The sequence below is a fragment of the Neopsephotus bourkii genome, unplaced genomic scaffold, assembly GCF_033783945.1.
Source record: "Neopsephotus bourkii isolate Nb327-2 ecotype Australia unplaced genomic scaffold, CSIRO-AGI_Nbou_v1 NB_1634, whole genome shotgun sequence".
Classification (NCBI taxonomy): Eukaryota; Metazoa; Chordata; class Aves; order Psittaciformes; family Psittacidae; genus Neopsephotus; species Neopsephotus bourkii.
In genome coordinates, this window is record NW_026902109.1 from 11,844,168 (window position 1) to 11,857,979 (window position 13,812).

Consider the following 13,812-nt stretch of genomic DNA (forward strand, 5'->3'; position numbering starts at 1 on the left):
CTCTAAGGATGCTTCTGTCTGTGCCAACTGAAGGATGGTAAAAGCTCTTTGAGGCCCAGACTGCCCTTTAAAACAGCACTTCCACTTCCTACAGGTATACAGGAATGAAGTTTGATACCTGGTCACTGTCAAAAAAATCCAAGAATAAAACTCAGCCTTTAAGTCTTCCTTTCAGTCACCTGGAACAGTGAATTATTAAGAGTTCAACTGTACGTGCTTCATTTGTTTTCCTTTTTTTTAATATTTGTAATTGTTATGGCACCATCTCAGCTGAAGTGTGTTGCCAACAAAGGGCAAACATGGGGTGTCTTCAGATAAAATATCTCTAATACATCCCATTAACAGATGCCAAACCAGTTACGGTTTTGAGATACATTAGTATGGAAACCATAAAACACATCGGACAAGGACAGAGCTGATTACTTATAATAAAGTTCTGTAAACTGGATGTTGATTGTCACAACATTGTAATATTATAATAACTCATTATAATACAGTCTTCATGGAAAAAGAAAAACCAGGGAAGTTAAAGGGACCCAATGCACTTCACGTTGCATTTAACAGACAGGATGTTCAAAACCTTTCCACCACCTGTAATTTATCTTTCAGTTTACTGCTGCAGCACAGCTTTTGGAATGTTTTTCTCTTACTTCCTATCTATTGTTCACCAAGGTATTTATCTGTAAACAAACAGATCCATACAGACACTATGACTGAAGAACAGAAACTAGTATGAAAGACTGTCCACATCACAAAGAACAACAGACATGTACAGATTTTACAAGCCATTCAGAAGTTCAAAACCACAAGAAAAGCTTTGAAGCACTTATTTCCAAGTTAGAACAGAGAACAGAAATAGTTCAGGCAAAATTTAAGGAATAAAGACAGAAAGAATCTGTCCTTGCCTTTTAGTAACTTCAGTGTACCATACAGTCCCTCTGGCAATTAGAGGTAGCTGCGAGCTAGTCATTTCAATCACATATACCCTATGTGATTCTTCACAGAACAGAAGATGATGTCTGAACTTGAGAGAATACAAATTCAAGACAAGATTAACACTCTCTCTAAAGGACTGGAAATAAAATCCTTCTATAACAACAAGCTAAGAGGTAAATGCATTTGAGTGGAAGTAGGCTGCTTAGTATGTATCAGTCACATCACTTATTTAGTTGTAAGAATACCTGTACACACATAGGGAGTGGGGAGAAGGAGAATACACACTTCAGCATTAAGATCATCATAAAAATCTTTCACTTCCAAAAAATTGAAGAATCCTAGAACCTTTCTGTATGTGGAATCCCAGAACCTCCCTGTTGTATGTGGGTAGCTGCTGTGTATAAGCGCTCTGATTAAGGAAATGTTACACCACAATGGTAATTAAACTCTTCCTACCCAGCATTACAACAAGTGAGGGCACCCGCTTTCCACTGCTAATTAAGATTCAAGATCAGTAAATCTGCTAGTAACTGTCACTTTTTCCTACTGCTTGCAGTCATATTAAAACCATGCTTCTACGTTCATAACAAGGGAGTGAACCATTCATTTCCATACCTATACCATCTCTTTGCAACAAGAGATCTCTGTAGGTACGTGCTCACAACAGACTTCCTCTGAGGAAGTTGTTCACTAGAAGAAACCTTTGACAAATATAAAAGCCTTATTTAGTTAGATCATGTTCCCCACGTTTGATCCTCTACACAGAGGCACAGTAACATAAGCAACTCCATTGGAAGTTCCAAGAGGAAGACAGTAGATGGCCTGAAGACTGGAATACTTCAGAATGATAGTCCCCAGTATGTGTGTTTGTGGGGGTTTTTTTGTTTGATTTTTGTTTAGTTGGGCTTGCTTTTTTTTTTTTTTAATCAAAATCAGGTATCTTTTACATTTCTCCCAAATGATTCTTGTTTGTAGCAAAAACAGGTGGGTAGAGATCTGTATTTTAGAAAGCATGCTTTCAAAAGAGAACCAGTTTGTAAGGACTAATAGTAAAAATTAAGTTCTCCCAAGCATCCTGCTCTTAGAAGTTTACAAAAAAGGTTGAAACATCACGGGCCATGGCTTAATACCTGATCAAGAATAAAACTCTAACTAAACTCGGGTTTAGCATTCAAACATGGTCCTGAGCTCAGATGCTACATTCAATCTTTGCTGCTTCCTGTGGAAGTAGCTTTATGGGGGGCAGAGGTAAGAGAAGACAGCCACCAATGTAAGACCAGTCATTTCTACCCTTACCTTTTCACTCCATGCCCACAGACCAGCTGCAAGGAAGGCCACCCCAGCTAGCTAAAACAAAGAGAAAAAAAGAATTAGATACAATAATCAACACCTTCTCAAAACACTTAGGCACTCGCACTGTTGCTAAAGTAAAACCAAGTATTGCCTGTAATCTCAGACAGTAATTTATATAAACAGTAATTTATTCCATAGCATTGTTGCATTACCTAATCTACTTTTTAAAAGTATTTCAATTTGATTATTCATGATTACTCAAGAAGCACACGGGACTAAAGTAACAGTTTCACATAGTAGCATACAAGGAGGAATTATCCTTCTCCCAGTGACCTGCTCTAAGCCTTTTGCCCGCACAGAAGATTTCAGAATATTTAATGCATTTTGAGGTCATTCCCTAGTCATCTTACAGTGCCACCCCGAGACAATAGCCATGCTTGGCTCCTCAAAACTTATCAAGGCTCACTATATTAGCCTATTCTCCAATTAGATATGGTTTAAAGCCCCTTTGAATTAGGCTGAAATAATGGTCCACCCACTTACTTTTAATAAGCAATGAATCTATTGACAATGTAAATATCCTACACCAAATGTTTGTAAAATAAATATTTATGGATTATATTAATCCAAATGAAGCAAGAGATCCTTGTTCTAGTCTTTTATTTCTTTTCTCCACTGTCAGCCATTTCAACAATCAACAGCCATTTCAATACTCAAACTAAAATGACTTCTCTGCAAACCGAGGGCAGCTCCTCCTCATTATTTAAAATGGTGTTCTACTCTGCTATTGTTGTCCGAAAAGAGAATTTGTGCTCAGCATGCAGTAAACCAGTTCCATGCTCTCAGAAGAGATATTGTTTATTCAGGCCTGGGTGCTCAGTGGACTGTTCTCCAAATCAAGCACTCCAATGCCAGCTTTCTTCATTATATTTATACACAAAACATATAAGGCAGTAAACTCCCAGTTACAACGACTGGTTGTAATTTACATATAATTAATATTTGCTGTGATGTCGTCTCTAGTTACTCAGGAATACTCAGGAGAAGGGTTGTCACCTGGGCCAGGGTCTTTCTGACCTGTGGTTGTGATTTTTAATGTTATAATGAAGGCAGTTCACTTTAGGACACCTCAGAAGTTAGTTCTTTTGCCAAGTCAGGTAATTGAATGGTCACCTCACCAAGCTGTCAAATAATTTATCCTTTTGGTGCCACCAATCCTGGATATTCTCCTTTCATCCTTCAAATACAACCAAGATGTGGTTGTGCCCATGAATGAGTTCCTTATTGTTTTAAGAGGGTCCCTTTTTCCCAGCCCAACATGCAGTAACTATGTAACTGTGGCTACCAATTGCAGGTACACAATTGCCAGTGTTAAGTTAACACCTTTTCCAACCTAAATGATGCTAAATAAAGGACGGAGTTTGCCACCCCCAACCCACCCAGCCTTACACACATTGACAAGTAAAGCCCAACAAATGAAAAAATGCCTTGGAAAGGGGGCCCTTGAACTAAATAAGCATCAAAAGCAATTCCCCACAGCACAGGCAAGAAGAAAAAAAAATGAGACTTTCTCACAGTCACACAAGAAAATATAAGTAGATTTTATGTACTACTGGGTTCACTTACTACTAACCCTAAACTGCAGTCAGGGCAAATTAAGCTGTTCTGGGTTTGCTCTGCTGGGGGAAGGGGGGGGGGAGCCAATAAGGTCTGTGTCATTCATGTCATTCAGTAAAAATTACTCAAATGACCTGACACTTCCATCTAGGCATAAAGTATTATACACCGTATATTAAGTCTTAATCACATGAATTAACCAAACAAATCAACTACTAATAGATGTAAAGAGCTACAATGGGGCAAAGAAGTGCTAGGTAAGTTAAATTTCCAGATACTGCTTAATAAGCAGCAGCATAACTACTCATCTCAGACTCTAAATAGTTAAGAATATTTAAAGTAATGATTTGGATCAAAGCACAGCTTTAAAAATACTATTTGAAAAACTCCCACAAGTATATAAACAGAATATTGACCCAGATTACCCCTAAATCTTAACCCAGTGGTTTTCAGATGATGAAGCAATAAAAAGTAAAAATAAAAAATAAAAATCTATACTCACAACTTTTATGTCATCAAGTTTTACAACAAATGCAATCAATGCATGCTTCACCCTTTCTCATTCCCAATGCTCCAGAAATGCTGAGACACAGGTGAAGACAGCTGGCATAATTTGCAGTAATCAAGGTGAATTACACAGTAGACACAGCTGGATATTTGGGAACTTTTTCTTAAGAAATGAGGGGGAAAATTGGGAAGACTTCCACATTCAGTTTACAAGCTAATGTTACTGTAACACTAATAATGTGCTATTGAATATACAAATAAGGTGTCCTCTTCAGACTGGTTGCCTTTCATTATAATTATTGTCTTAAATTGTAATAGATTAAGTAGATTTTTCACTAGCATGCTTCATTCTCACCTCTGAATACAAACTCATGTTTTATTAAATGTTCAGTTTCACAAAGCTGCACTATTTTTGCAAAGTTATTTCCATGGGCACATATGCATGCTACCTATAAATAAAACAGTTATTAGCAGAAAAAAATCAACTTACAGAATCAACATGAAAAAAATCTGTAACTTAATTCACCTAAGCAATTCACAATTCTCACCAGAAACACAACTAGAAGCAAATCACATGCATTAGGTTTCTTTAGCAAAAAAAACCCAGTGAAGTATGATGTACTTGCAGAAGAAACAAAGCCATCAGCTTTACAGGAGCAATTACCAAGACAACCAATTTTCAAGGAAGTAAGATGGTAGCTATTTAACTGAATGAGATTGCCTTAAATACCAATTACAAGATACTGTAAAATATCTCACTGGAAACTACTGTAAAACACACAATGGTGATAAAACTACCTCAGAAGTTAGTGTGATTGAGCATGCCCAATACAGAGTTCTACAGAGAATTAGTACTAGGAAAAAAACCCTCTCTTTACCACTAACTGCTATGATGCAGACAAGGGAACCGATCCAGCCTGAACTGAAAGAAAAGTTTTAGGCTTCATCAATCAGCTCACTGAACTAACTGGCCACACAAATGGGAGAACAGGCAGCTGAGAAGTAGAAATGCTAACCACGTGTTCCCAGGGGGAAAGTGAGCAAGACAGCTTTATTTCAAGAGAAGCATTTTGGAATCAGCCTTTCACTAGAATCTGGATATGTGAGCAAGAACAAACTGGATTACCCAATTCAATTCTGTGCTATGGAGCCATTTTAACCACATACTGCACCAAAGATTAGATGGAAGCATATACAAAGCAGCTCAGCTATACCCCTTTGAACAGGAAACTAAGCAGCACTTGGTCATTTATTGCTTTAGAACTGAAAAATCCGTATTATTAACATATCGCATCGAGATGTAGCCTCAGCTCAGGAGATGTACAACACTTACACCAACTCACAGACACCATGTACAAGGACCCCTTAAGCATTATCCGTTCCCAACCACACTTTGAATTCCTTTGTCTATGCTATTAAGAATCACCCTACTAACTGAGAAAACAGATCTAATTTGTTTCTCAAATGTAGACTGCAGCAAGCATAATTCCTGCAAGTCAACCCTTGCACACAAACTGATTTTGAAACAGCCTGCCTCATGGTCTTATCAGAAACAATGGGAATGCATTCTTATTGCACTCAATTTTTGTAAGCACAAAATGTTACTCTCACAGAACACTTCTTCCATCCCCTGGACAATCTTGTTTTATTCTGTAGCTCCACCTATGCTGGAGCAAACAGCAGCCTACAGCCTTCCTTCCTTCCTACCCTTGTCTCTTCCACCAAGACTTTTCCTCTCAGGGTCAGGAAACCACTTGGTGGTGGATTCTTTCCTCTTCCTTGCTTTTTTAGATGTTCCTGAGAAACAACATGAACTGTAAAAGACAAGAAAATCTTACACTACTCTCGGTCTTCTCCTACTTTGCAAAAACAAACTCTGTATTCTTTTCCCGACTTAAGAGAATTTTTGCCCTTCATGTTCAGAGCAAAAATGCCACAGCTTCTATAGGATGAGGGGAAAAAAATATTTTTTTTTCCTCCAAACCCCCCTTAAGAGCTACAAACAAAGCTACAAAGCATCAGAAGATAAATCAAGAAGACAGCAACTAAAAGCTATTTTATGCTCTCCTTTCAACTCATCTGAGAGACAGTGAGCTCATATGTAACCTACAAGGCTTTGGCAGAGCACACATGCAATACTTCAGTGAAATAGCCATATCCTGGCCAAAGTGCCATTTTTGGACCACCCAAAAAAAATCCTTCAACTGGAGACAAAGCAGCAAGCATGAGAGGCAGATGACAGAGGCAGTGCCTTTCATTGTCTAGGCCTTCCCAAGAATTCCCAGGCTGGAAGGCACAAGAACAGTGCTGCAACCCAAGACAAGGCATCCTTGCACTTCCCCTGTGGTCAGTTATTCACCCCTGCCTCCTCCCTCCACTGAGGCTTTCATAAAACTCACGCAATTGCAAAATGACTTGGAACAGCAAGGTGCTAGAACCAAGCTCTTCAGCTTCTATTACTGGGGCCTTTTAATTTCATAATGGCAAACGAAGATATTTGGGGAGGGGGAAAGCTTTAACAACTGAAAAGGAGGTCCAGTCTTGCCATAATAAGGCAATTTCACTTAAACTTCTGAGCACTCCCTGCAGGGCTGTCTTAATGATTGCAATACTGCCTCATCACTACTCATTAAAACAAGTGTACTTGGAGAGTTAAATCTTATTAGCATGCTTAAAAGACAAGAAGAGAATAAAGCAATTCCACATTAAAATCATGCCTAGGAAGACAAGAGCCTTCCTATGACTTCCATTCCCTTTCTCACAAGGGAAAGCCAAGCACAAAGTCATTTTTGCAAGCCAGTTGTGTACAAGCAACTTGAAGCCATCAGAACTGAACCTTCTATTGAGAAGTTGCATATGTGAAGAAAAAAAAAACTCCACAACAAACCAACCTTATAAAAAAAATAAATTACAGATTGCTAAAGGATGATTAAACTGTAAGTCATATTTGTCCTTGTAGTTCAGTATTTTGTGCAACCCCAGTCCATGTGAACTGTATTTGATAAATTATACAAATTGAAGTAACCAACCACCCACTAAAAATATACTGTAAACTATTCACTTTAAAATTTATAGCCACTGATACTATCTTTAGAACTACAATGAGGAAGTCAACATGCATCTTTAGCAAGCATGAGGGATGAACAACTGCAACTTTATTTACATGCAAATCACCTAGTTCCTGACTAAACTGTGTCAGGAGTTGAGATAAAGGTGAGTGAGCTATCATTGTATCTCCATTAACAGCTTAAATAGGCAAGAGGCTGTCTGCTCACCTACATAAACACTATCCCTCATACCCATTATGTAGCAGCCACACTCACAAAACAAGTTCCCACAGGTACCTGTCTTGCAAGCCAAGAAAAGTAACTCAAGACCAATATTCCCTCCCTTACTCCTGCTTTTTTCCGGTCATGTTTACATTTCCCTTCCGATTTTGTAGTCCTGTTCTTAAGGCACACAGAAAATTTACTTCGTTCTACACGATGGATTTGTACAATTAAAGAGATCATTAGACCAGTCATCCCAGCCAGGAGGATGTCATAGGCTTCTGAATCACCAGTTCAGCTCAATGATTCATGCATTGACTATAGGAGTGTCTACCCTCCCACTCAACATTTTACATAGCTTGTTCTACAACCGAAGGTACTAAACTCTCACCATAAGAGCTGCAGCTGCACAGAGTTTACTAGGTCAGGCTGAAAACTTCTCAGAAGCCTGTCCCGGTTTTGGCTGGGCTAGTTAATTTTCTTCCTAGTAGCTGGTACAGTGCTGTGCTTCTGCTTTAGTCTTAGAATAATGCTGATAACACACTGATATTTTAGTAGGGCAAGGAGAGGAGGGGATGAGCCAGTAGCTGGATGGTACTTAGTTGCTGTCTGGGTTTAAGCCACAACAAAGCCTCAGACCATTTGTTGAGAAAGGTACCAAGAAATAGTACCTGTTCACAAAACCAATTCCTAAAGTGAACAGATAGCTGAAATGCAAACTGTATTTCAAATTCTCCTCATTTTTCTGCGTCTTCTTAAAAAAGATTCTTTAAGGAATAGGAAAAAAAAAAATATCTGTGGATTGTCATCACTAATTTCAAGAGAATACAGTAAAAAATAAGTTTGAAAGTAGTGAACTATGACTCCACAAGGAATAAAAATAAAATAAAGACAAAATTAATTCCTGGGAAAAAGCAGAGGCAAATGCTTTTCAGAAAAAAAATAAATAAATCAGGTTTTCAAAGGTTGTTTACCCATCAAAAACAGTAATAGACCCCACCTCACAAGACACTCACTAGAAAGTAAGCAGAGGTCTGGAACAATTCTAATACATTCATGAATAGAAGAGCCAATCAATTTCTCATATACTGCATGCCACCTGCTGAAGAGCACCCACCCAGTTACAAAGCGATTTCTCTGAGAACCAGAGCAGCTTGATGAATATTACTCCTCATTGCACCACACTCCACTGCAGTTACATAGGAGTTGTACTATATACAGAAGAAAAGTAACTGCAGAGCTGGTAGCCTTTGAGCACACACTTTTTGAAACAAGCCCATGATGGGAATCCTCAATTGCTAGTGGCAAAACGTCATCACTAACAAACATTTGCACTTGGGCAACATTGTGGCAAATTAACCCTTCCTGGAAAAAAAGTTTCTACTCAAACCACACACATCTTTCCTGCCCTGTTACCTACACAAGTAAACACCCCTGTGGCTTACTGATGCAATACCATGTCAAGACACTACACTAGTAAACAAGAGGTGGTGCAGTAACAAAAACTTCCATGGTTTTCATCCACCATACCAATGCTGTCCCAGCATTACGTGGCCTTCCAGCATTTTTATAAGGCTGAGGACTGCAAAACATTAATGAGTAAGCAGCTCATAAAACCCCCAGCTCTTGTCTTTGAGCAGTTATTTCTTACCCTATAGGTCCTGCTTTCAACAGAAAATAGGGCAAGATGACCCCTGAAGTTCACAGAATCACGAAATGGTTTGAGTTGAAAGGAATCTTAAAGATCATCTAGTCCCAACTCCTCCACCATGGGCAGGGTCACATTCTACTTGAGCAGCTGCTCAAAGCCTCATCCAACCTGGCCTTCCATTTGGAACAAATCTAGTCTTTTCTGTGATTCTAAAATAATTCAGATTTTTGTCCATAATACATACAGCTTTCAAAAAAAACCTTATTTCCTACCTTAAAAACTGCCAAAGCAGACAAAATGTACAGAATCACCAATCTAGTTTACCAGAAATTTATGTGGGTAAATCGCAAATACAAAATCATTGCTGACAAAAACAAACAAGAATCTGCAATTTATGTTCAGATACTAAATCCCATTTTTTACTCAAGTTAAACACTGATTTGGGTAGCAATTCCATGTATCTTAAACTTCAGGTAGTAAAAAGTTTACATGGTTTAAGGAATGACAATAAACAAACAGAATAAATACAGTCCACTCTAGCATGTCTACTTATCTCGGACAAGTCAGAACCAGGATTAATTTTCACTCTTGGCTTTAAGAAGTTTCTTCAACCACACACCATACTTTCTTACTATCTGACCCTTTCAGCTTTGAAAAAAATCTAAACATTTTTAGAAGAGCTATACATACTAAGAAATATTTCAACTCTGAGTCAGAACATTAATCTAAGATGCTAGCACCAGGCAAATCACCAGACATGCATTTCTTCATGACTACCCATGCCCTTCCATGTCTGCAGTTTCTGTGACTTCAGGTGCAAGCTCTTAACATTTTACCTGCAAGTTCTGAAAAGAGTTATCAAGTTTATTTGAACCGCATCCTTACTTTTCCTTCACAGACATGTTGATTATTTTTAACACAACACTATGCACTAACCTTTGAATAACAGCCTTCTTTTCCAAGGTAGTTAGGTGCTTCAGTGATTTTGACCATCATACACATCTAAAACCACACACCTGCTTTTTCACCCTTTTCACATTCACAATTCTAAACAAGCATTATAGAAAGGCTAGTCCCTAGCTAAGTATTTCAAGAGTGTATCAGACAATCTTGCTGCCCACAGAGCATGACATTTAAAATCTTGAGTATGTTGCAATGCCCACAAGTTGACACATTGCTGGGGCAGTTCCTTTCTTCTCTTCTGCATAGTGTGTTTAAGCTATACCACTCAAACACAGAGATCAAAGATGATCTGAAAGGAGATATTAGAAGAGGCTTCTCTTAACAGGGAAGCAACTCAATGTACCACTTAAGTAAGGTAGCTTTAACTTTTGCCCAAACACAACCAGCGTTGAATAGCCTTCATCATTCAAAAGATAGAGGCCTTGTCAGAAACAGTAGAGACTATACTATTTTCTTCTGAAAAATCCTTTAAGCAAATATTTCCTTTCTCCTAAAAAACCCACACACAAAAAAAAACAACCAAACAAACAAACCAACATGATTTTATCTTTTTACCTTCTTATCTCCTTTACCTTCACTCAGAAGGTAAGATAGGAGGAAAGTGCCACAAAGGGAAAGATTACATGGGATAGGCTTTCTCAATTCCAAAACACCCAGGGCATACCATACACCAATTTCCTTTCAGGTAAGTATTTCAGCCTCTTGAACAGAGGAAGGAAGTTAGTAAAACCGAGGTATGTCTAAGCTATTTCATTCTCTACATTTTGTACTCACCCAGAAGACAATGTTGTAGCTGAAGAGCAGGTATTTGTACCAACAGCTGACTTCTGCATTAGAATATCGATAATAGTGCATTTTCTATAGCACAGTGTCTGCACATAAGAGAGAGAATGAGAATAATTAGGCAGTGAAATGTTTTAAGAAGAATCTTTTTCTAGATCTCTTGTTGAGAAAGTGACTATAGTAACATGCACCATATGACATTCAGCGGTATGCTCAAAGCTCAGAAACTTCTGCTGAATCTAAACTCCCCCTAAGTATTTGTTGCTTAATAACCCTATATTCTTTAAGCACCCTGATGTGGTAACAGGAAGGGACACACAAAAAGGAAACTAGCTATACAAGTAGCCTAGAAGTTCTGCATCAGCAAGCTGACGTTCATCTGTTTTCTCACTCGTTCAAAACCATTTTACTTTTAAAGACAGCTGCTTGGACTTACACAGAAGTGTAAATACATACCCTGTAGATCACACATCCACCCAGCTAGTAAGATGTTAGAAGTTGTTACCTGGAAAACCTCAACGTCTACAGACTGCTAAATACAATAGACAGTTGTACTCTATCTTTTCCACACTTTAACATTTCGTTACCAAATCATTACCCTATAAGAAGTCTTATCCTCACAAACATTAAAAAGCTGGTCTGCTCTGCAGTTTTTTCTGTGGTTTTGTACATTCAGTAGAGGTAAGGTTCAACTACAACTGTTGCTCAAATATTGCAGAGAACTACAGCTTTTCAGAGTACCATAACTAAGCCACCTCTGCAGAAATGCCATGTGTAGGAACAAAAGAACAGAGGATAAGCTGTTAAACTGAGAGATGGAGCAGGGAAGACAAAGCACTCCACAGATCTTGCATTCCAGAGAGCTGACCACAGAAGTACTGCTTAAGACAGACAAAAAACAGTTCCATATTTCAACCCTACACTCACCTTGAGGTAAACGTTTTCCTCGCATAAAACATCAGTGAAAAGCTTGCAACAGAAAAGCAAGCATAGAGGATTTTTATACACTTCATAACTAAGGAAAAGGCTTCAAGGACTATGCTGGCTTGGACATTCACAGACAGCATGCAGAAACCACGCCTACCCAGCAGTGTCTGAAACCAAGCACCATGGAATACAGAACTGAAGATCACCACCACATATATTTATTTTTTTTTTAGAAGACAGCCTGCACCTGGGTGTACAAAGAACAGCCCCACAGAAAGAAAGAACAGAAGCAAATACCTGTCAACTTTGAGAATCCCATTCAATAAAAGCTAAAGCAAGCTCTTTAATTTAAGTGAAATACCAATTGTTTTCCAGGACAATTATGGAGTACTACAATCAGTGTCTTACTGGAGGAGCTTGTTTTCTGAAATCTCAACACAAATATTTCAAGCCTTGTCTCAAACTTTTTTTTCCCCTGAAGCTAAAACACACAGACAGATCAAGGACACACAACAGACACCTCCAGCCCATAAGACTACAAACTCCTATCCCAAACAGACTTTGATTTTCCTTCCAGAGGTCACCCAATGCCAGGATTGGCTTTCATCTGGAAACAGACTGAGAGTCCTTCCTTGGTCCAGACACACCCCTTGTCCCTCTTCAAGCCCAGACAGGAAGTTTCTTTGCTGCCCAACAAATGGAAATAGTTTTCAGAAATGCAGAGACCATGCAGGAAAAACTAAGGATAGATTTTAGTAGTTTTCTCCATAGCTACTTAAAACGGTAAAATACTCTATCAGAAAATCATGTGACTTCACCAAAGTAGGATTGCAAGACATGGACAAAGAATAATTTTTGCCCTTTTTTTTTTCTTCAGGCTAAAATGGCTTGCATGTGCACAAGAGGAATTTTCAGATCATACTAAAAGTTGATAGGTGTTATACAAGTCATACTGATCCACTTGACATGAAGTAGATTAATTTTTATATAATAAAACCAGACATCACCTAAATAGCCTTCAGGCATATGTTACCTATACAGGTTGCTTAAGATAGATTACTCTAGAGTCTCTAGGTGACTCCAGATCGGCGCATCTGGACAGACACAATAGCAGCAGAAAAATCATTAAAAGAAGGAATTATTCCACCTGATGCCATACAAGATGGAGTAAAAAATTCTATACAAGTTGGAGTAAAACTGAGTTAAGTCAGAACTAAAGCTTTTTTTTTTTCTTCAACAGCCCCAGTAAAGGGACTGTACATACAGAATGAACTACTTGGTGGGTTCCATAGAAACAGCAGAGTCTGAAGAAAAAATAAAGTATATATTGTACATTCTTACAGAAACAATACCTGCAAAATTTGTTAGGCTAGGGAGCGTGAATACTCTAGAGTCTCTAGGTGACTCCAGATCGGCGCATCTGAACAGACACAATAGCAGCAGAAAAATCATTAAAAGAAGGAATTATTCCACCTGATGCCATACAAGATGGAGTAAAAAATTCTATACAAGTTGGAGTAAAACTGAGTTAAGTCAGAACTAAAGCTTTTTTTTTTTCTTCAACAGCCCCAGTAAAGGGACTGTACATACAGAATGAACTACTTGGTGGGTTCCATAGAAACAGCAGAGTCTGAAGAAAAAATAAAGTATATATTGTACATTCTTACAGAAACAATACCTGCAAAATTTGTTAGGCTAGGGAGCGTGAACATTCAGAATTAACACCTGAGCTTGATCTTGCCACAGTTAGATGGTGATTTCCATACCGTTTTGACCAAATACAGAAAACAAGTCTTTTTGCCTTCCAAAACTTCACCTTATAACTAGGTTCTAATGCTCAAAGTTCATTTATTGCAAAAAAGCACT

General features: G+C 38.3%; 1 protein-coding gene across 2 annotated transcripts in view; it reads right to left on the reverse strand.

Annotated features, from left to right (window-relative positions):
• TSPAN14 (tetraspanin 14) overlaps positions 1-13,812 on the reverse strand; it is a 41,097-nt gene that overhangs the window by 12,305 nt on the left and 14,980 nt on the right. For both annotated transcript variants that reach the window (XM_061373784.1, XM_061373783.1), the window contains 2 exons: positions 11,011-11,108; positions 2,233-2,283 (listed from right to left, as the gene is read on the reverse strand). In XM_061373784.1, coding sequence (XP_061229768.1) covers positions 2,233-2,283; positions 11,011-11,091 — 132 coding nt within the window. In that variant the 5' untranslated portion in view covers positions 11,092-11,108. The remainder of the gene's footprint in view (positions 1-2,232; positions 2,284-11,010; positions 11,109-13,812) is intronic.